Source organism: Ipomoea nil, unplaced genomic scaffold, assembly GCF_001879475.1.
Source record: "Ipomoea nil cultivar Tokyo-kokei standard unplaced genomic scaffold, Asagao_1.1 scaffold1421, whole genome shotgun sequence".
Classification (NCBI taxonomy): Eukaryota; Viridiplantae; Streptophyta; class Magnoliopsida; order Solanales; family Convolvulaceae; genus Ipomoea; species Ipomoea nil.
This window is the reverse complement of record NW_017617849.1, coordinates 321,200-344,448: the sequence shown is the minus strand read 5'-3', so window position 1 is coordinate 344,448 and position 23,249 is coordinate 321,200. Positions and strand designations below refer to the sequence as shown.

Sequence of the window (23,249 nt, the reverse complement as noted above, 5' to 3'; positions counted from 1 at the left end):
CATCTCAAAAAAGTCTTCAATATCTAAACAAAAGAAAAATCATAGTAAGTGAAAAAGAAGAGTTTATCAATCGTCAATGCTATAAATAAATTTTTTTTTTTTAAAAAAAAAAAAGATGTTTCCTCAGAATGACCTAAAAATATAAAATTCGTCAATATTTCACTCTCGGTTTACCAAAAGGACCAAAACAAATAAAAATAACAAAGTTATGCACCAAAATTGAAAAATTTCAAAATTGTGCCTCAAAAGTGATAGAATCTCAAAAGTCATGGGACCAAAAGTGAAATTAATTCTAATAAAAATTAGATCAAAATTTTTAAAAGTACAAAGACCATGACCACTACTCAGCCTTGTTAACTCAAAATTAGGCAATGGAAAAAAGGAGAGTAGATGAAGTTGGGACTGAAAGAAAGGTTATAATCAAATCAAACTTGGAAGTTGCATGAATGTAACATTAATCTATTATTTACAATACAAGAACACACATAATGCAAGGCCTTGAGGTTAATACGTACTGTTGTTATTCCGTTCATTCTGTAATTAGCTAGTATTTAGTAAGCGGGCGGGGAGCTGAGTGGAAATTATGGATTTTGTTTTGACAGGAGAAGTATGGAAAAGAGGATCCTGCTTGCGTAGCTAAGATTAAAGTGATTTACAATGATCTCAAATTTGAGGTTCAGTTCGCTTATTTGACCTGGATTTTTTTTTTTTTTCCGAGTATTTGGTTATTTGTATGGTGGTTGAATGTGTGTGTGTGTGTGTGTGTGTGTTTCGGGATGTGTTTTCAGAATACGAGAGCAACAACTATGAAAATATAGTAAGGTCGATTGAAGCCATCCAAGTGCAGCAGTACAAGTAGTGTTGAAATCGTTTTTGGTCAATATATACAAGAGGCAAAAGTAGTTTGGATGAATGGCACATTGTGTTTTTGGGACATGTAAGGAGAGAGAAAAGGGAAAGCAAAGGATGGGATGGCGTACGTGTCTTGCACCGACCACGCACGCTAGCGCGTCCGATTCTTTGTTTGTTTGTTTATTTTGTTTTTTTTTTTTTTGTTTTGTTGCGTCAGACATGTTTTTTTTTCCCTCTCATTTGCTTTCTTCTATTTCCCTCATCTCTCTCCTAATTGGCACACCAAAAACTAATTGTTATATCGTGGACCAGGGTCTACAATGCACTGTGGACCATGGTCCACGATATAAATTGCCGTACTATAAAAAAAAAATATCATTGCTATTGGTGATGCTCTTATCAAATTTATATTTGAACTTTAAATTTTTTGATAATTTCATCCAAAATTTGAAACTTTCAACAAAAATTATTTTTGACTCAACAAATATCCACCTTCATTAAGTTTTTCTTTTCAAGAACAAAAGTAAATCTCCCAAAAAGTTTTAAATATATGTGATATTTAAATTTGGTTTAATCTGCCAATAACCTTGTAGTCCAGTGGCACCAAGTTGCTCTAAGAGATTATGAGTTCAAGCCACGTGCAGCAATTCAAGCAGTGTTGAAATCATTCTTGGCCAAAATATACAAGAGGCAGAAGTAGTTTGTATGACACATTGTGTGTGTTTGTGTTTTCTTGTGGCATAATATATATTTTCATGAATGATGGATCATCTGCATTTGTTGCTGGCTTACCATGAATGATGGATCATCTGCATTTGTTGCTAGGCTTACCATAACTCAGTTCAGTTCCCCATTTTACTTTAATATCATGCGCGTGTTTGTTGTATTATTCAGTATTCACCCTGTTACCAACATTCTAAGTTGAAATAAAACTGCATTTTCTTTTCTAAGTTACCCCCCACATTTTGTCTCTCCATTTGGGAAATAAGCAGCCAGCAACCACAATATGTTTTCAACACCAAGCCCGCACGTACTTAATTCACTGGTTTATTAGACAGTACATGGGAGAAGAGATCAAGGTTCGAACCTCAACAACGCCAGTGTAGGAATTATGCTAAAAGTGGACAGATTCCTTGTGAATCACTGTGGTTTATATCATCCCAAATGTTCTGTCGAACTGGGGTGTAGGGGTTCTTAAGGTTGGGAATTCAACCTTTTGGAAGACGAAGTTTTCAACACCAAACCCACTATTCATCAAAATTATGATACTCATCATCGTGCTAATTGCTAATAATCCGCTTAAATTCGCACATATTTTCATCCATTTCAATAACATAATAGTTATGTATTTACAAAATTATTACTAATTATTTATTTATAGTGGTACACAATGCCTCTTTTGATATGTTTCATTGTTTAAAGAGTACATTTATTACTCAAATTCTTTCCATTTGAATGATGGTTCAAATTTTTATCACTCATGACATGAGTACATGACATGACATGATGATGTCATTAATTAAACCAAAATTCAACCATGGACTTGAGTAGTTGAGGATCATAGAGCACACATATCTCTATTATTTTAAAGGTTACATAAAATGTTACATAAAAAAGAATAGGAAAAAAGTGTCAAATTGACCCCTTAAGTCGAATGGATAGTGCAATTGGGTCCCATAAATGAAAAAAACTTCATTCAAGTCACCTAAACCTGTAAAATTGTTCAATTAAGTCCAAATTGACTTGTTTATCAGATTAAATGCATATGGTGTTGACACGTGTCCTTATTTTATTTTTTATTAAAAATATTATTTATTATAAATTAATAATAATAATATTATTATTATTAATAACTAAAAAAATTGAAAAAAAAAAAAAACATCCATGGCTGTCCACACCGGACAGTTGGTGGCTGTCTTCCTTCTTTAAGGACAGTTGTGGCCGTCTGGCCACGGCTGTTTAAGGAAGACGGTCATGGCCGTCTTCTAGATCTAGACGAGGACTACGGCCTTCGCCACCGCCCTCGTTCTAGAAATTGATGACTGGAACGACCGTCTTCCTTAGACGGCTGTGTTCTGGCTGGACGTCCACGGCTGTTTTTTTTTTTTTAATAATTATTATTTTTAATTATTATTATTATTTTAATTAATTTTTAATAAATAATATTTTTAATAAAAAAATAAAATAAAGACACGTGTAAACACCGTATGCATTTAACCTGATAAACAAGTCAACTTGAACTTAATTGAACAATTTTACAGGTTTAGGGAACCTAAATGGAGCTTTTTTTCACTTAGGGGACCCAATTGCACTATCCACTCGACTTAGGAGGCCAATTTGACACTTTTTCCAAAAGAATATTCTCAGCATGTTTTCACACCAAATTTTATTCATCTCCAACCCATTTACACCAAAACACCGAATTTCTACACTAAAATAATTTGATTTCTCAATTATTAGTTCGAATTTAATTAGTTTAATATAATTTAGTTCGAACTTAATTAGTTTAATATAAAATATAACTTGTGATGTAAATAATAATTTTTATTAACATTAATTTTTATACCATAATTATTTCAAAAAATCGAATTTAACAATATTTTTGAAAATTTAGTTTATTCCAAAATAATAATATAGCATAAAATATCTAGTACATTTAATTGTTGGAATTACTATATGTTTGATGTATTTAAAATTTTAATTAATATATATTCAATATTAGTCTTGTTTCGATCGTCTCAATGAGATATTTAAAATGATATAATTTATATTTAATAATACAAACTTTAAATATAAGTATTTAACAAAATAAAAAATTACATATAAACAAATAAAGGATACATTTGAAATTATAAAAGGAAGTAAGGGCAAAATGGTCTATTACTTTCCTATTCTACATTTGCCGTGGATGAACAGTGCCACGCCATATATGGCGCGACACTGTTCATTAACGCCAAAACAATTGGCGTTATGTCGTTTTGCAGGCATACATTGGAGCAGCTAATTTTGCAGGGATGGTGGTTTGGCGTTGGAAAATGCAAATTTGGCGTTACGTTGGAATTGCCCTAATATATCTTATCTTTGGTATCTTAGGGCATTTCCATATGTAGGCAAATTTAGTTAGTTTTTTTTTTTTTTTGTTTTTTTGTTTGTTTTTTTGTTTGTTTGTTTTTTTTTTTTTTTTTTTTTTTTTTTTTTTTTTTTTTTTTGTGGGACTTGTCAAGAGAGAGAAAAGGAAAATGAGAGGATGAGATGGCGTGCGTGACTTGCACAGACCGCGCACGCTAACTTCCGGTTCTTTGTTTGTTGGGAAAATCACACTTTTAATCCCTCAATTAGTGTCCAATCTGCAATGTCATCCTTAGTTCCCAATTTGAACACATTTGGTCTCTCAATTATTCGACCATTAAGCTATTTGGTCCTTCTGTCTATGACTCCGTTTAACACCGTTTCAAGCATGGGTAAAAGTGGAATTTCACATAACATTTGATATATCTTGACCTTGAATTATCAATTATGTATAATCACAGTTCAAACCCAATAAGTTGAAGAAAGATAGTTTTTTTTTTTTTCCGATGCCATAGTATGATAAAAATTAAGATTTATAATTTTATATGATTTATTTCTTTTTTCTCTGCAACCCATCAAGGCAGGGCCATAAAAAGAAATACTTCGTAAAAAAATAATTTATTAAATGTGTGGGGCGGGGTGGGGTTGGGGACTAAAAAAAGAACATTAAGATAAAAGAAACACCATCCCTTACTGAAGCCAAGGAAAAAGGTGCAGAAACTGAAAAAAAGCAAGAAACTAACATGAAACTGTCAAAATAGTAACGAACCTGAATTTATCCACCTTCAACAAGTTTTTCTTTTAAAGAACAAAAATAAATCTCCCAAAAAGTTTTAAATATATCTGATATTTAAATTTAATTTAATTCGCCAATGATTTTGTAGTCTAGTGGTACCAAGTTGCTCTCTCATATGATAGGTTGTGAGTTCGAGCCAAGTGCAATTATTCTTGGCCAAGATATATAAGAGGCAAAAGTAGAGGATGGAATGGCGTGCGTGGCTTGCACAGTCTGCGCACGCTAGCGTCCAGTTGTTTGTTTGTTTTTTTTTTTTTAAAGTGTCTATTTTTTTTTTTTTACTCTTTTCTTCTTCCCTTCCCTCTTTTCTCTCTTAATTAGCACCTGAAAAATCATTAAACTTTCAAAAAAAATTATTTTTGACTCAACAAATATCTACCTTCATCACGTTTCTGTTTTCAAGAATACAAATAAATCTCACAAAAAGTTTTAAATATATGTGATATTTTGATATTTAAATTTGGTTTAATCCATTTACTTCAAATTTGACTGTTAATTTTGTTAACTTATAATGCTGATCCAGATTTTATTTTATTATATTTTTAAATAATTAAATTATCATATCCTTGCATGGCTGATTTAATAAATACTTTATAAATAAAAATTATTTTGCCACAGTTACTACAAATAGTAATTGTTCATAATAAAAAAAAAAAATTAATTTTACTTTTGGTCCCACAACTTTTGAGGTCTTATCATTTTAGTGCACAACTTTAAAATTTTTCAATTTTGATGCCTAATTTTATTATTTTTATCAGTTTTGGTCATTCCGACCAAATTAACAGTAAAATGTGGCCAGATTTTATATTTTAAAAGCAAAATCATTATCCCAAAGAAATATCTTCAATATCTAAATAAAAAATCATATTAAGAGAAAAATTAGGATTTGTCAACCCTTATAAATCCCTCAATGCTATTTATGTGTTTGTGACACTAAGTATTTTTCTTGATAATGGATGATATTTACTTTGTATTGGAGGATTTTCTTCTATGTTTGATAGTGATTAAGATTCCTAGTATATCTGATAATAATTCATTTCTTTCTGGTTGCAGGGAAGCTGAACAGAGGGCTCTCTGTTATTGATAGCTACAAGCTGTTGAAAGAGGGGAAAGAACTAACCGATGATGAAATATTTCTTACATCTGCTCTTGGCTGGTGTATTGAATGGGTATGCAATTCTATAGCTAAATTGTGAACCTTACTGCTTCAATTCATTTCAAATAAGTATTTTAAAAAATTTACCTTTTTGTTTTTGGGTGTCTGATGGTGGAAAAATTTGCAGCTTCAAGCATACTTCCTTGTTTTTGATGACATAATGGATGGCTCTCATACTCGGTGAGGCCAACCATGGTGGTTCAGGCAGCCTAAGGGGTGGTCCCGTCCCGCCTATTTTAAGTGAATGTTTTTGATTTGATACCTTTCATAGATTGGATTGATGGCTGCAAATGATGCGATACTTCTCCGCAATCATATTGCACTAATTCTCAAGAATCACTTTAAAGGGAAGCCTTATTATGTTGATATGTTAGATCTGTTTAATGAGGTGATATTCTGTGTGCTTCTATGTCTTGTTACGAGGCTGGATTTTAATCTAATGTTTTTTATTTGATACCTTTCATAGATTGGATTTATTGCAGCAAATGATGCGATACTTCTCCGCAACCATATTGCACGAATTCTCAAGAATCACTTTAAAGGGAAGCCTTATTATGTTGATCGGTTGGATCTGTTTAATGAGGTGATATTGTGTGTGCTTCTATGTCTAGTTACGAGGCTAGATTTAAGTGAATGTTTTTTATTTGATACCTTTCATAGGGATTGATTGCTGCAAATGATGCGATACTTCTCCGCAACCATATTGCACGAATTCTCAAGAATCACTTTAAAGAGAAGCCTTATTATGTTGATCTGTTGGATCTGTTTAATGATGTGATATTCTGTGTGCTTCTATGTCAAGGCTGGATTTTAATCTAATACTAACTGTTGTGACATTCTTGCGCTAACAGGTGGAATTCCAAACTGCCAGTGGGCAAATGATTGATCTGATTACCGCCCTTGTCGGGGAGAAAGATTTTTCAAAATATTCATTGTCTTTGCTTGCGTAGCTAAGATTAAAGTGCTTTACAATGATCTCAAACTAGAGGTTCAGTCCACTTGTTCGCTTATTTGACCTGAATTTTTTTTCTGAGTATTTTGTTATTTGTATGGTGGTTGAATGTGTGTGTGTGTGTGTGTGTGTGTGTGTGTGTTTCATGATGTGTTTGCAGAATACGAGAGCAACATCTATGAAACAATAGTAAGGTCGATTGAAGGTCGTCCAAGTGCTGCAGTACAAGCAGTGTTGAAATCGTTCTTGGCCAAGATATACAAGAGGCAAAAGTAGTTTGGATGGATGGCACATTGTGTTTGTGTTGTTTTCTTGTGGCATAATATTTTCATTATGGATCTTCTGCATTTTTTGCTAGGATAACTCAGTTGTGTTCCCCATTTTGCTTTGATATGATGGTCCTGTTTATTGTATTATTCTCTCTGATACCAACATTCTAAGTTGAAATAAAACTGCATTTTCTTTTCTTACCCCCCACATTTTGTCTCTCCATTGGGGAGATAAGCAGCCAGCAACACAATAAGTTTTCAACACGAAACCCGCATGGGCTTTTAACTCATTAGTTTAGTAGATAGTATTTGATAGAAGTGACCAAGGTTTGAATCTTGATAACGGTACTTTGAGGAAGCGAGGGAGGAAAGAGAAGAGTTGGGTTCTCCCTCCAAATTTGGGTTTTTTATGAGACGGAGAGAAAAGGGAAATGAGAGGTTGAGATGTCGTGCATGTCGAGAACAGACCGCACACGCTAACACGTGCAGTTTTTGGTTTGTTTGGTTTTTTTTTTTTTTTTTTTTTTCATGCTTTTTTTCCCTCTTATTTTACTTCTTCTCTTTCCCTCGTATCTCTCCTAATTGACATCCCAAAAACTCATTGTTATATCGTGGACGTCCATAGTGCATTGTAGACCCTCGTCCAATACGCACAATTTGACTTCCTAATGTACATAATTCATGTTCATTAATTTATGTTTATAATACACATACACATAAACATGATATAATGAACATGAATTCTGTACATTATGAACATGAGTTCTATGTATTATATTAAGTGTTTATGTGTCTTCATTATATCGTATTTATGTGTATGTGTATTATAAACATAAATTTTGTATATTATGAACATGAATTCTGTACATTGTGAAGTCAAATACTGTGTATTGAACCAGGGTCCATGATATAAATTGTTGTACCACAAAAAAAAAAAAAATCATTGCCATAGGAGATGCTCTTGTCAAATTTATATTTGAGCATTAAATTTTTTTGATAATTTCATTTCATACAAAATTTGAAACTTTCAAAAAAAAAAAAAATTTGACTCAACAAATATCCACCTTCATCAAGTTTTTCTTTTCAAGAACAAAAATAAATCATCAAAAAAGTTTTAAATATATGTGATATTTAAATTTGATTTAATCCGCCAATGACTTTGTAGTCTAGTGGCTCCAAGTTGCTCTCTCATTGTGTCTGTGTTTTCTTGTGGCAAAATATATATTTTCATGAATGATGGATCTTCCACATTTCATACTAGGCTTACCATAACTCAGTTCAGTTCCCCATTTTACTTTGATATGATGCTCCTGTTTGTTGTCATCATGTCATGTCATCCCCATTTTATCTTTGGTATCCTAGGACATTTCCATATGTAGGCAAATTTAATTATTTGTAGGACTCGTCAAGAGAAAAAAAAAATGAGAGGATGGGATGGCGTGCGTGGCTTGCACAAGCTGTGCACGCTAGCGCGTCCAGTTCTTTGTTACTTGTTTTGCAACTTTCTTAGATGATTTGCAGTTCTCTTTGATTAAACGTTCAGCGAATCAGGTACGCCATCTGCTAACTATGCAATATGGTTCTTTGACTTAGCATATTGCTTGGTTTGATGTTCCTCCTTCGTTTCTTGTAAATGCTTTGTTTGTTGATAATGAAATCTAGTTCTGGTTTTGTTTAAAAAAAATACTTTATAAATAAAAAAATATTTTGCTACAGTTACTACAAATAGTAACTATTCATAATAAAAAGAATTAATTTTACTTTTGGTCCTACTACTTTTGAGGTCTTATCATTTTTGGTGCACAATTTTAAATTTTTTCAATTTTGGTGCCTAACTTTGTAATTTTTATCAATTTTGGTCCTTCCGACCAAATTGACGGTGAAATGTGGCCGAATTTTATATTTTAAGGGTAAAATCGTCATATCAAAGAAAGATCTTCAATATCTAAACAAAAGAAAAATCATATTAAGAGAAAAAGAAGGATTTGTCTATCAATGCGATCAAACACCAATAAATATTTAGATATTGAAGATGTTTTCTTGGGATGACGATTTTACTCCTAAAAATATAAAATTCGGCAATATTTCACCGTTAATTTGGCCAAAAGGACCAAAACTAATAAAAGTAACAAAATTATGCACCAAAATTGAAAAAATTTAAAATTGTGCACCAAAAATGATAGAAGCTCAAAAATCGTTGGACCAAAAGTGAAATTAATTCTAATAAAAATGAGATCAAAATTTTTAAAAGTACAAAGACCAACACTACTCAGCCTTGTTAACTCAAAATTAGGCAATGGAAAAAAGGAGAGTAGATGAAGTTGGGACTTGAAAGAAAGGTTATAATCAAATCAAACTTGGAAGTTGCATGAATGTAACATTAATCTGTTATTTACAATACAAGAACACACATAATGCATCAACCAATACCAAAAATGACAACACATTTCTCAAGTTGTTGGTCTAGTCCAGGTTGTTTCCGATGTTGCAGCATTTCCATAATACACCTGTTTCGACGACTCATCCCAGGAAATTATAAATTTTGTTTTGACAGAAGAACTATGGAAAAGAGGATCTTGCTTGCGTAGCTAAGATTAAAGTGCTTTACAATGATCACAAACTTGAGGTTCAGTTCGCTTATTTGACATGGATTTTTTTTTTTCCGAGAGTTTTGTTATTTGTATGGTGGTTGAATGTGTGTGTGTGTGTTTCGGGATGTGTATGCAGAATACGAGAGCAACAGCTATGAAAAGATAGTAAGGTCGATTGAAGCCATCAAAGTAGTGCAGCAGTACAAGTAGTGTTGAAATCGTTTTTGGCCAAGATATACAAGAGGCAAAAGTAGTTTGGATGGATGGCACATTGTGTTTTTGGGACATGTAAGGATGGAGAGAGAAAAGGGAAAGCAAAGGATGGGATGTCGTACGTGCCTTGCACCGACCACGCACGCTAGCGCATCCGATTGTTTGTTTTTTTGTTTGTTTTGTTTTTTTGTTTTGTTGCGTCAGACATGCTTTTTTTCCCCTCTCTTTTTCTTTCTTCTCTTTCCCTCATCTCTCTCCTAATTGGCACACCAAAAACTAATTATTATATTGCACTGTGGACCCTGGTCCACAATATAAATTGTCGTACTATAAAAAAAATATCATTGCTATTGGAGATGCTCTTATCAAATTTATATTTGAACTTTAAATTTTTTGATAATTTCATCCAAAATTTGAAACTTCCAAAAAAAAAATTATTTTTGACTCAACAAATATCCACCTTCATTAAGTTTTTCTTTTCAAGAACAAAAAAAAATCTCCCAAAAAGTTTTAAATATATGTGATATTTAAATTTGGTTTAATCTGCCAATAACCTTGTAGTCCAGTGGCACCAAGTTGCTCTAAGAGATTGTGAGTTCGAGCCACGTGCAGTAGTACAAGCAGTGTTGAAATCATTCTTGGCCAAAATATACAAGAGGCAGAAGTAGTTTGTATGGCACATTGTGTGTGTGTTTGTGTATTCTTGTGGCATAATATATATTTTCATGAATGATGGATCATCTGAGTTTGTTGCTAGGCTTACCATAACTCAGTTCAGTTCCCCATTTTACTTTGATATCATGCGCCTGTTTGTTGTATTATTCAGTATTCACCATGTTACCAACATTCTAAGTTCAAATAAAACTGCATTTTCTTTTCTAAGTTACCCCCCACATTTTGTCTCTCCATTTGGGAAATAAGCAGCCAGCAACCACAATATGTTTTCAACACCAAGCCCACACGTGCTTAACTCACTGGTTTATTAGACAGTATATGAGAGAAGAGATCAAGGTTCGAACCTCAACAACGGCAGTGTAGGGGTTATGCTAAAAGTAGGCAGATTCCTTGGGAATCACCGTGGTTTATATCATCCCAAATATTCTGTCAGACTAGGGTGTAGGGGTTCTTAGGATTGGGAATTCAACCTTTTGGAAAAAGATGTTTTCAACACCAAACCACTGTTCATCAAAATTATGATACTCATCATCGTGCTAATTGCTAATAATCCGCTTAAATTCGCACATATTTTCATCCATTTCAATAACATAATAGTTATGTATTTACAAAATTATTACTAATTATTTATTTATAGTGGTACACAATGCCACAATGCCTCTTTTGATATGTTTCATTGTTTAAAGAGTACATTTATTACTCAAATTCTTTCCATTTGAATGATGGTTCAAATTTTTATCACTCATGACATGAGTACATGACATGACATGATGATGTCATTAATTAAACCAAAATTCAACCATGGACTTGAGTAGTTGAGGATCATAGAGCACACATATCTCTATTATTTTAAAGGTGTAAGAGTATCTTCATCCCAATTCACACCAAAACACCAAATTTCTCCATCAAATATTACATAATAAAAAATAGGAAAAAGTATCAAATTGACCCCCTAAATTGAATGGATAGTGTAATTGGGTCCCCTAAGTGAAAAAAAAAACTTCATTCAAGTCCCCTAAACCTGTAAAATTGTTCAATTAAGTCCAAACATGTGGAGATTGATTATCATTTTGTTCGAGATCGAGTAGCTTCGGGCGATATCCAAGTCAACTTCATCTCCACAAAAGATCAACTTGCTGATATCTTCACCAAAGCTCTGCCTGGACCTAGATTTTCATCCTTAAGGGACAAGCTACAGGTTACTAGTATACACTGTGCTTGAGGGGGAGTATTAGGACTCTATGTATATGAGTCTGTTTAGAACTTCTTATCCCTGTCACACTGTGACTCTCTACTTCTTATCATTCTCACACTGTGACTCTCTATTCTATATATTCACATCATCTGATCTCATTGTAATTAAGTTCAGTAAATACAATACAATCAGTTCTCATCAGTAGAGGCGTTATTGGTTCTTTGTGTTTCAGTAGGTTGAGAAAGTATATGAACAAATACTACAATGTAATAGAGCCAGTCGCATTCAAAAAAAATTTGGTTTAATCCATTTCCTTCAAATTTGACTGTTAATTTTGTTAACTTATAATTGCTGATCCAGATTTTATTTTATTATATTTTTAAATAATTAAATTATCATATCCTTGCATGGCTGATTTAATAAATACTTTATAAATAAAAATTATTTTGCCACAGTTACTACAAATAGTAATGGGAATAAGGATCAAATAGGCCATCGAACCGCACACAATAATGCAATTAGGCCACTGAACTTAAAAAACCAACAATTAGATCCCTAAACTAACTAATTTCATATAATTAGTCAAATTTACAAGTTTTACATGTTAGTTAACAGGTCACCCCAAATTTAATATTTTTTAAAATTTTATTATTTAAAAATAATTATTTAAAAATAATTATTTAAAATTAAATTACATTAAATATTAAAAAAAAAAAAAAAAAAAAAAAAACACCGTCTCCGGCCACGAAGAAATTGCCGGAACTTTGCTCGAGAAAATGGAAGCCTTCATTCTTTCGGATTGCCTCGGCCATTACAGAAACACCATGAACCTTAGAAAACCCCCCATTGCCCAGGAGCTGCTCTACGTCCTTTTCCTGAATTTAAACAAACAAAAAAAAAAAAAAAAAAAAAAAAAAAAAAAAAAAAAAAAGTTCTGGAAATTTTAGATCCAGAATATCAACTAGAAATGCATTCTTTCTAGTGCAGCTTAGTTTCCTCAGAGCTCTTCCTGGACATTGTATAATTGCTCTTAGAGACAGATAGAGACGTAGAGAGAGCAAAAACAGGAGAGAGAACGAAGAAGACGACTTCTAGTGTCACAGATAAATGAAGAGATTGTTGTATAAAAATCTCTTAAACTGGTCGGAGACGAAGACGTCTCCGGTGTAGATGTGTTATTATTATTATTATTATTATTTTATTTTTAAATTTTAAATAATAATTTTTTAATTTTTTTTTTTTAATTTGAGGTGACCTGTTACTAACCTGCGAAACCTGTAAATTGGACTAATCGCATGAAATTAGTTAGTTTAGGGACTCAATTGTTATTTTTTTAGATTCAGTGGCCTAATTGTATTATTGTGTGCAGTTCGATGGCCTATTTGACCTTTATTCCAATAGTAATTGTTCATAAAAAATAAAAAAAAAAACAAATTAATTTTACTTTTGGTCACACAACTTTTGAGGTCTTATCATTTTAGTGCACAACTTTAGAATTTTTCAATTTTAGTGCATAATTTTGTTATTTTTATCAATTTTGATCCTTTCGACCAAATTAACAGTAAAATGTGGCTAAATTTTATATTTTAAAAGCAAAATCATCCTCCCAAAGAAATATCTTAAATATCTAAATAAAAAATCATATTAAGAGAAAAATTAGGATTTGTCAATCCTCAATGCTATAAATCCCTCAATGCTATTTATGTGTTTGTGACATTATTAAGTATTTTTCTTGATAATGGATGATATTTACTTTGTATTGGAAGATTTTCTTCTATGTTTGATAGTGATCAAGATTCCTGGTATATCTGATAATAATTCATTTCTTTCTGGTTGCAGGGAAACTGAACAGAGGGCTCTCTGTTATTGATAGCTACAAGCTGCTGAAAGAGGGGGAAGAACTAACCGATGATGAAATATTTCTTACATCTGCTCTTGGCTGGTGTATTGAATGGGTATACAATTCTATAGTTAAATTGTGAACCTTACTGCTTCAATTCATTTCAAATAAATATTTTAAAAAATTTACCTTTTTGTTTTTGGGTGTCTGATGGTGGCAAAATTTGCAGCTTCAAGCATACTTCCTGGTTCTGGATGACATAATGGATGGCTCTCATACGCGGAGAGGCCAACCATGTTGGTTCAGGCAGCCTAAGGTGTGGTCCGGTACCCTAAAGACAATTTTTGCATCTAGTGTGGATTTTATTTAAGTGAATGTTTTTGATTTGATAGTTTTCATAGATCGGATTGATTGCTGCAAATGATGCGATATTTCTCCGCAACCATATTGCACGAACTCTCAAGAATCACTTTAAAGGGAAGCCTTATTATGTTGATCTGTTAGATCTGTTTACTGAGGTGATATTCTGTGTGCTTCTATGTCTAGTTACGAGGCTGGATTTAAGTGAATGTTTTTTATTTGATACCTTTCATAGATTGGATTGATTGCTGCTATGTTGATCTGTTGGATCTGTTTAATGATGTGATATTCTGTGTGCTTCTATGTCTTGTTACAAGGCTGGATTTAAGTGAATGTTTTTTATTTGATACCTTTCATAGATTGGATTGATTGCTGCAAATGATGCGATACTTCTCCGCAACCATATTGCACGAATTCTCAAGAATCACTTTAAAGGGAAGTCTTATTATGTTGATTTGTTGAATGAGGTGATATTCTGTGTGCTTCTATGTCAAGGCTGGATTTTAATCTAATGCTAACTGTTGTGACATTCTTGCGCTAACAGCCAGTGGGCAAATGATTTATCTGATTACCGCCCTTGTCGGGGAGAACTTGCGTAGCTAAGATTAAAGTGCTTTACAATGACCTCAAACTTGAGATTCAATCCCCTTGTTCGCTTATTTGACCTGGATTTTTTTCAAGTATTTTGTTATTTGTATGGTGGTTGAATGTTTGTGTGTGTGTGTGTTTCAGGATGTGTTTGCAGAATACGAGAGCAACAGCTATGAAAGGATAGTAAGGTCGATTGAAGGTCATCCAAGTGCTTGTGTTGAAATCGTTCTTGGCCAACATATACAAGAGGCAAAAGTAGTTTGGATGGATGGCACATTGTGTTTGTGTTGTTTTCTTGTGGCATAATATTTTCATGATGGTTATTTTGCATTTGTTGCTAGGTTAACTCAGTTCAGTTCCCCATTTAACTTTGATATGATGCTCCTATTTGTTGTAGTATTCTCTCTGATACAAGCATTCTAAGTTGAAATAAAACTACATTTTCTTTTCTTACCCTCTACATTTTGTCTCTCCATTGGGGAGATAAGCAGCCAGCAACCACAATAAGTTTTCAACACGAAATCTGCACGGACTTAGCTCATTAGTTTAGTAAATAGTATTTGAGAGAGAATTTGGTTTTTTTTTTTTTTTTTTTTTTTTTTTTTTGTGAGACCTGTAAGGAGAGAGAAAATGGAAAGGAGAGGATGGGATGTCGTGCGTGTTTTGCACAGACCGTGCACGCTAGCGCGTCCAGTTTTTGGTTTGTTTGTTTGTTTTTCTTTTTTGTTTTTTTGCATCAATCATGCTTTTTTTTTCCTTCTCTTTTTCCTTCTTCTCTTTCCCTCATCTCTCTCCTAATTGGTATCCCAAAAACTAATTGTTATATCGTGGATGTCCACAGTGCATTGTGGACCCTCGTCCAATACACATAATTTGACTTCCTAATGTACAGAATTCATGTTCATGAATTTATATTCATAATACACATACACATAAACATGATGTAATGAACCTGAATTCGGTATATTATGAACATGAGTTCTGTGTATTATATTATGTGTTTATGTGTCTTCATTATATCGTATTTATATGTATGTGTATTATAAACATAAATTCTGTAAATTATGAACATGAATTCTGTACATTATGAAGTCAAATACTGTGTACTGAACCAGAGTCCACGATATAAATTGACGTACCACAAAAAAAAAAAAAAAATCATTGCTATGGGAGATGCTCTTGTCAAATTTATATTTGAACTTTAAATTTGTTGATAATTTCATTTCATACAAAATTTGAAACTTTCAAAAAAAAAAAATTATTTTTGACTCAACATATATCCACCTTCATCAAGTTTTTTCTTTTCAAGAACAAAAATAAATCTCCCAAAAAGTTTTAAATGTATGAGATATTTAAATTGATTTAATCCGCCAATGACTTTGTAGTCTAGTGACACCAAGTTGCTCTCTCCTATGAAAAGTTGTGAGTTCGAACCAAGTGCAGCAGTATAAGCAGTGTTAAAATCATTCTTGGCCAAGATATACAAGAGGCAAAAGTAGTTTTCTTGGCCAAGATATACAAAAGAGGCAAAAGTAATTTGGATGGATGGCACATTGTGTTTGTGTTTTCTTGTGGCATAAATATATTTTCATGAATGATGGATCTTGTGCTTTTCTTGCTAGGCTATTTTGGTATCTTAGGACATTTTCATATGTAGGCAAATTTAATTTTTTGTGGGACTTGTCAAAAGAAAGAAAAGAAAATGAGAGGATTGGATGGCGTGCGTGGCTTGCACAAACCGCGCACGCTAGCGCTCCGATTCTTTGTTCGTTTTGTTTTGTTTTTGTTTTTGTTTTTGTTTTTGTTTTTGTTTTTGTTTTTTTTTGTGTTTTTTACGTCATACTTGTTTTGCAACTTCCTTAGATGATTTGCAGTTCTCTTTGGTTAAACATTCAGCGAACCAGGTAGCCCATCTGCTAACTAGGCAATATGGTTCTTTGACGGAGCATATTGCTTGGTTTGATGTTCCTCCTCGTTTCTTGTAAACATTTTGTTTGTTGATAATGAAATCTAGTTCTGTTTTTGTTTCAAAAAAAAAAATACTTTATAAATAAATAATATTTTGCTTTACTACAAATTGAATTGTTCATAATAAAAAGAATTAATTTTACATTTGTTCCCACAACTTTTGAGGTCTTATCATTTTTGGTGCACAATTTTAAATTTTGGTGCCTAACTTTGTTATTTTTATCAATTTTGGTCATTATAACCAAATTGACAGTGGAATGTCGCAAAATTTTATATTTTAACGGTAAAATCGTCATCTCAAAGAAAGATCTTCAATATCTAAACAAAAGAAAAATCATATTAAGAGAAAAAGAAGGATTTGTCCGTCGATGCAATCAACACCTATAAATATTTAGATATTAAAGATGTTTCCTTGGAATGACGATTTTACTCTTAAAAATATAAAATTCGGCAATATTTCACAGTCAATTTGGCCGAAAGGACCAAAACTAATAAAAATAACAAAAGTATGCACCAAAAATGATAGAAACTCAAAAGTCGTTGGATCAAAAGTGAAATTAATTCTAATTAAAATGATATCAAAATTTTTAGAAGTACAAAGACCATGACCACTACTCAGCCTTATTAACTCAAAATTAGGCAATGGAAAAAAGGAGAGTAGATGAAGTTGGGACTTGAAAGAAAGGTTATAATCAAATCAAACTTGGAAGTTGCATGAATGTAACATTATCTGATATTTACAATACAAGAACACACATAATGCATCAACCAAAACCAAAAATGACAACACATTTCTCAAGTTGTTGGTCTAGTCCAGGTTGTTTCCGATGTTGCAGCATTTCCATAATACACCTGTTTCGACGACTCATCCCAGTATGCCTGGAATTAAAACACAAGGATTGAAGACCATACACAAACTCGCACTATAAATAAATAAAACCAATCATCCAGGAGATGCATACGCATACGTCAGTCAGTGATATGTGCTAACTTACCTGCCATCCAGATGGAAGACCTATTGATAACGCATTAAGATCAGGCTGTTGATTTTCTTCAGTACCATCAGTGGGCTTCTTTTCAGTCTCTTTCATCTTTTCAGCTCTTCTTCGTTTTACACGCTCTCGCCTGTCAAGTCAGATAAATGTACAAGGAAACTTTAATTTACTATGTCTAATACCTTAAAAAACAGCATACCTAAGGGCTAGGATAGCGGGGGATCACATCACTTAAATTTTCATGGGTATGGTTAGGTCACAAAGTAAACATGACATACCAATCACCACCCAGTGGCTGAAAGTTAGCATTATCTTTAGCCTCTCCACTGGCTATCTGCTGTGCACGCCATTCCTGTAACAGAAAAGGAAAAAAGTTACAGATCCAGAAAAACACACTTAATCTGCAACACAGCATTTGAGTCTTGAAATACCTCAATTTCTCGTTGACGTTTCTTCTCTAATATTTCATATGCACTTGCACGTTCCTCTTCTTCTTCTGCATGCAGCTCTTCTTTTGCAGCCTTCCACTAAAAAAAAAGCACAAGAAATACAACTAATTGTCTGAAGAGACAAAATACATTTATATTATTATTATGAACAAGCTCCCCAAATATAAGAAAAATATTGAAAGGATATGTGATATAACCTTGTCAACCAAATTGGAGACTTTTTTATTTGACCTTAATGTCGAGCCTACAGCAACAGTGCCCTTCTTTTTACGAGCAACTGGAAAAGAAATAGGAGGGAAATCATGTCAGAACATCTTTTGAATAAGCTCCAATTACACACAGCACTAGGGAGGCTTCATATTAATGAATGGTAAGCAAAATTTTTTAAAAAAGATATTAGATATTGAAGTGTGCTCTCATTTTATTTATTTATTTATTTTTTTTTTGAAAACTGAAGTGTGCTATTTAAAATAACTACATTTGAAAAAGTGCATCCACCAGTTACTATGAATATTACAACTTACCTTTAGATGGAACATTAGAAGCTGTTGCTGTAGAAGTAGCAGAAGAAGTGGATGCGACCAAAGTGTTCTCTGGAGGCAAGATAGTGTCTGTGCCTTGCAAGGATGTTTGAGAAGGAAAACCTAAAGATACCCCTGAACTCCCAACATCAACACCACCATTGGGTGTGTTTTGAATTGGCAAAACAGAGCTCACTTCAGTAAGTGTGCCAAATGATCCAATTTGACCAGAAATAGCTTTTCCATTAATAGATCCACTAGGAAGCACAGATGAATCTGCAGCCACTAAAGGAACATGGTGTGCTGCTCCGCCTTGAAAACCATAATAGGCACCAGGATTAACAGCATTAACTGCCATTGGATCAGAACTGTACAGATTCGGTACTGCTTCATAATACAGCTGTTGATGTGAAACAGTTATCTGACCCTCAGCATGTGAGTACAAGTTACTATTGGGAGGAACATTGTTAATTTGGCCATAGTATTCATAACCAGAAACTGGATATGATAAAGTGTAAGGAAAAGGTTGTACTGATGGCAAATCAGAAGGCTGAGAATATGTTGTTTCGGGTGGCTCATCAGGTGGTGGCGGAGGAAAAGGCTCATCATCAGGAGGTGGTGGAGGGACCCAATCTTCATCAGGGGGAGGTGGTGGAACATTAGATGTGTTCTCTGGCAATGAAGATCCCTCATTTGCTGATAGGGCTGGCACCATATCCTTCTCTGGCACAAGATGATATTGGCCAACTGATGCATCCCCAACTTTTGAACCACATGGAGGTCCTACATCTTCAACTTCCATATCCACATCCATGTCAACTTCTTCTGCAGGAAGAAGCACTGTTTTAGGAGCAAACTCTTCATGCTCTGCAAGTTCAACTACTTCACCTTCTTCAATTGTATTGCTCCCAGAATTTGTAGAAGCACCATCATGGTAAGGTTCAACATGGGCATCTTTCCTGGTCCCTGGACTTCCAGTGTACTCAGCAGCACAATGGTGGATGGCAATCTTTTCATTTGCATCCACTTTGGTGTCATCAGTAATCTCATGTTGTGAAGTATGTAAAGCCTCAACGTCATGGCCACGTAAGGAATTAGACTGCTCACAAACTTCATTTATGGCTGCTTCTAGTAGTTTAAGTTGTTTTTCAGAGTGCACCCAGAATGGAAGCAAGGACAATCCATTACATGCTAAAGATCTAATATCAGCGAGTCTGATATCAACTTCTAGCACATACTTTGATATTTGATCATGTTTTTGCAAACTTTTTTCAGACCTGAAACATTTTGATGAGGGCAAAAATTACTACACAACTAAATGAACAAGATCTACATGGAAAGCTTTCATAGTTTCATGGGCATTTGAAGAAAATATGAAGATGCAAAAAAAAATAAAAATAAAATAAATAAATAAATAAAACAAACAAACAAACAAAAACAAAAATGTAGATAAAGCCTAATATCATACCCTTGCATGACCTTCAATTTCTCTAATAGAGATTCGCAATATACCACAAGGTGAGACGAAAAGTCAGCCTCAATATCAAATTCTCCAGCAGTCACCACATCTCTGTGCTTCTCAACATCTTCACATGATTCACTTAAATGAGCCAAAAGAATGTCCCCTGATAGCTTGGAAGAACAACCCACAGGAGAAGAAATATCATGACGGGAATCAAGTTGCCCAGACATTTTCTTCGTGTCACTCAGCTTGGCATCATCATCCACTCCTTTCTCTGGCTGAGCATTGCATTTAAATCCATCATTGAACATTTCCATCTTGCATTCATTATTATCATTAGAGTCATCACCTGTCTCTCCAGGGTTAGAATCTCCCGGTTTTACATTCAAATTTGTATGAGATTCATATGTTCTCTGCATGGAACCCTCCACATCAACACCATCAGTAGCTTTCTCTTCATTCCCCAATTCAGATGTTGGAATCAAAGCGCTGGGCACTTCCCATGATGTTTCTCCTGTTGAAACATTCCAATAATAGTATTGATTGCTCTCTTCATGAAAAACAACCTTCCAGCCCGAAATTACATCACCACCAACTTGCGCATCAAATGCTCCAAGAGTAGTATTTTGACTCATCACATCCTTTTCTTTTAACTTTTCAACTGAGTATATAGCATCATTTCCTTTATGCTCATCCTCTTCCGGTCTCTGCATAAAGTTCTCTGAAGCAGAGCCATTTTCTTTTGCTTCATCTTCAACCTTGGCAGTATCAGAGCCAATCACACCCTTAGCATCATTCTTGTCTTCTGTAGAAGCTACTTTTCCCTAAGCAACGATGATGGAAAATTAAATTCTTAACTGAACTCTACAATATTCCATAGATTCATTGACAATCAGAAAGCATCCTATAAAAGCACATCACACTTAACTGCAATTATTATGTACACCGAAGAAGAAAATGCTGGAAGTTAATACATACCTTGGAAACCTTTATTATAGATTTGGTAATATCAGACAGACAAGTAGCTTTCCATTCTTAAGTTCAAGTAGAGCAAGACATTCTAAAGCATGCATAATTGCATTTATATAAGAGTAAAAAGCTAAGCCTTGTAAGGATGTTTAGTACTGGGAAAATAGCAAGCCCATTAATTCCCAATGAGATTCAGGGTACTTCCCTTTTCCATATCTTCCTCCCTATCTTTATCTCTCCTTTTTGATAAAGGACAGTATAGGCAATCCACCTGCCCAGATAGGTCGATACCACCCTACTTGGAATAGTATTATAGTAGGATCGGAAACAAAAATCTCAAGTGAGTAATGAAATGAAGTCCCAATCCATTCACCCACTAAAAAGTACTCCCATCAATGCCTTATGCCCCTCATATGAAATAGAATATGAAAGGACTAGCACCTATGACAACCTCACAATCAGTCTGTCTCTGCTCCGTTCAGTGAACAACTACTACAGCATAGACTACTTGTCTATTTTACCTGGTCATCATGGGCAACTGAGGAGTCCTCTGAGCCAGCACGTATAGGTCCTTCACTTGAACCCTCATCCAACTCATCATCACTATACTGCCCAAGCAACATTAGAGGATTCTCTTGTTGAAGACCTATATGCAAAATAAGAACATGTCAAATAACTAGTCAAGGCAACTAACAACAACAACCAAAATGTACATACGCAAAAGTTTTGGGAACAATAACCAAAAATGGAATAAAAAATTATCAAATTTTTTGATAATATGTATATTTATATGTAGTGTATATCTCCTTAGCACAACCACCTGTAAGAAGTCTGAGACTGTCAGTAAGTCATTAAACAAATAAGGCCAGAAACATACGAACCGAGAGGAGAAAATACTCTTCATTTTATCTCCACAAGCCTTTGATGCCGCCATAGAAGGACATGAAAGGTAAGAAGTTATTCAATATTCACTGTGGCAGGGCCTTGATGTATACTGATGGCCAATTGAAAGTTCCCAATACCACAGCCTGGTTACAGACTGAAAACATAATCTTTTGTGGAACAAACAACATGTCTTGTACAAAGAAAATCAATAATTTCCACCAATATTATGCGGTCACATCATGTCTTCTCTACAAAGATGTCCTTTTGAAGAAAACTCACAGAACCCACCTGAAGATGATGGTGAATTGGGTAGCTCAGCTTGATTTTTGGAAGCTTCATCCCCTCCAACTCCATCTTGAGAAGAGCCACCCAAATCTCCTACAAAATAATATCCAATTGCACATCACCACCCATTGATCATATTAATGTGTGAATAACAATTCTGGATTAGCAGCAAATATTGAAAACCTTCATCATTTTTTTTTAATTAAAGCAACAGATGGGAATCTACATCTACACCATAAAAAATAAGCAAAAATCATGCGGATCAGAACAGTAATGAATCTTCACCTTTAGCAACAAAAATAACTTCTTCTGAGTTTTATCTCGGGAGAACCAGCATTGAAATGCGTAGATATATCTTATAATGCTAGAACAACCTAATTTGGTAAAAATAACAATGATTTTTTTTTTTTAAACATGATTCAATATTAAACAAAATCTCATCATATTTGTTTCATGAAGTTGACAATTTTTATCCAACATCAAAACAGGGCTTTTGGTTGAATAACATCGGATAATGAACCAACTAAAAAAACTAACACGCAGAAGCTCCACTTTATCAAAATTATCATTACAGTCATATATGCTAATCCTTATGAAATTAGCGTACCAGAGGGTTCCGCGAAGAGGTCAAGCTTTACTCTGCGACTGGAGGCGCTCATGGCGGCGAGCCGGCGCTCTTTTCTCTTTCCCATATTCTAAAACGACGATTTGACGGAGTTTTGATCGGTGATTAAATCAGCTAAAATTCTTCAGCTATATATGTTTCCAATCGTACTAGGGCTAAATTCTGCAGGTATATGTTTGCTATGCAAGATACGGCGTCGTATCAGCTTCATTCAATTTGGGCCACTCCATACACTGCAACTTCTGTTGGGCTTCATGCAAAAGACTCCCACAATAATGTCTATAAGTCTATTTATAAGTGGGCTTACATTAAACATTGAAGCCCAAAACTCCTGTACCCCCCAAAGATAAAACAAGAATGTAGGTTGGGCAAGTAGGCAATTTATGAGGTGACCTCCTATCAATATACAACAGTTATACCATAGACCCAGGTTGGTCTAAAATACATAATTTATATATTGAATTGTGAACATTTAGTATGTACAATTATGAACATTCAGTATGTAAATTGTGTATTTTTAGACTCTAGTCC

The 23,249-nt window shown here is 33.9% G+C and overlaps 1 protein-coding gene and 1 long non-coding RNA gene across 7 annotated transcripts; one reads left to right on the top strand and one right to left on the bottom strand.

The window, feature by feature from the left end:
* The first annotated feature begins 4,857 nt into the window (after positions 1–4,857).
* Positions 4,858–7,295, top strand: LOC109187964. Its single transcript, XR_002055336.1, has 3 exons — positions 4,858–4,912; positions 5,476–5,480; positions 7,099–7,295. It is a non-coding gene; the product is annotated as an uncharacterized LOC109187964 (long non-coding RNA).
* A 9,837-nt stretch (positions 7,296–17,132) lies between these two features.
* On the bottom strand, positions 17,133–22,857 carry LOC109187961. 6 transcript variants are annotated; one of them, XM_019338407.1, is made up of 11 exons: positions 22,277–22,291; positions 22,097–22,186; positions 21,805–21,842; positions 21,445–21,569; positions 19,961–20,778; positions 18,496–19,769; positions 18,169–18,248; positions 17,954–18,049; positions 17,801–17,874; positions 17,523–17,652; positions 17,133–17,406 (listed from the first exon to the last, which is right to left on the bottom strand). In XM_019338407.1, exons 4-11 carry the CDS (start codon positions 21,544–21,546, stop codon positions 17,323–17,325), a joined length of 2,658 nt encoding a protein of 885 aa, XP_019193952.1. In that variant the 5' UTR covers positions 21,547–21,569; positions 21,805–21,842; positions 22,097–22,186; positions 22,277–22,291; the 3' UTR covers positions 17,133–17,322. The 6 variants fall into 6 exon arrangements, with proteins under 6 accessions (XP_019193952.1, XP_019193947.1, XP_019193949.1 ...); XM_019338402.1 differs by lacking the exons at positions 21,805–21,842; positions 22,277–22,291 and adding an exon at positions 22,701–22,857; XM_019338404.1 differs by lacking the exon at positions 22,277–22,291 and adding an exon at positions 22,701–22,840 and having other exon boundaries at positions 21,805–22,186.
* Between the last annotated feature and the right edge of the window lie 392 nt (positions 22,858–23,249).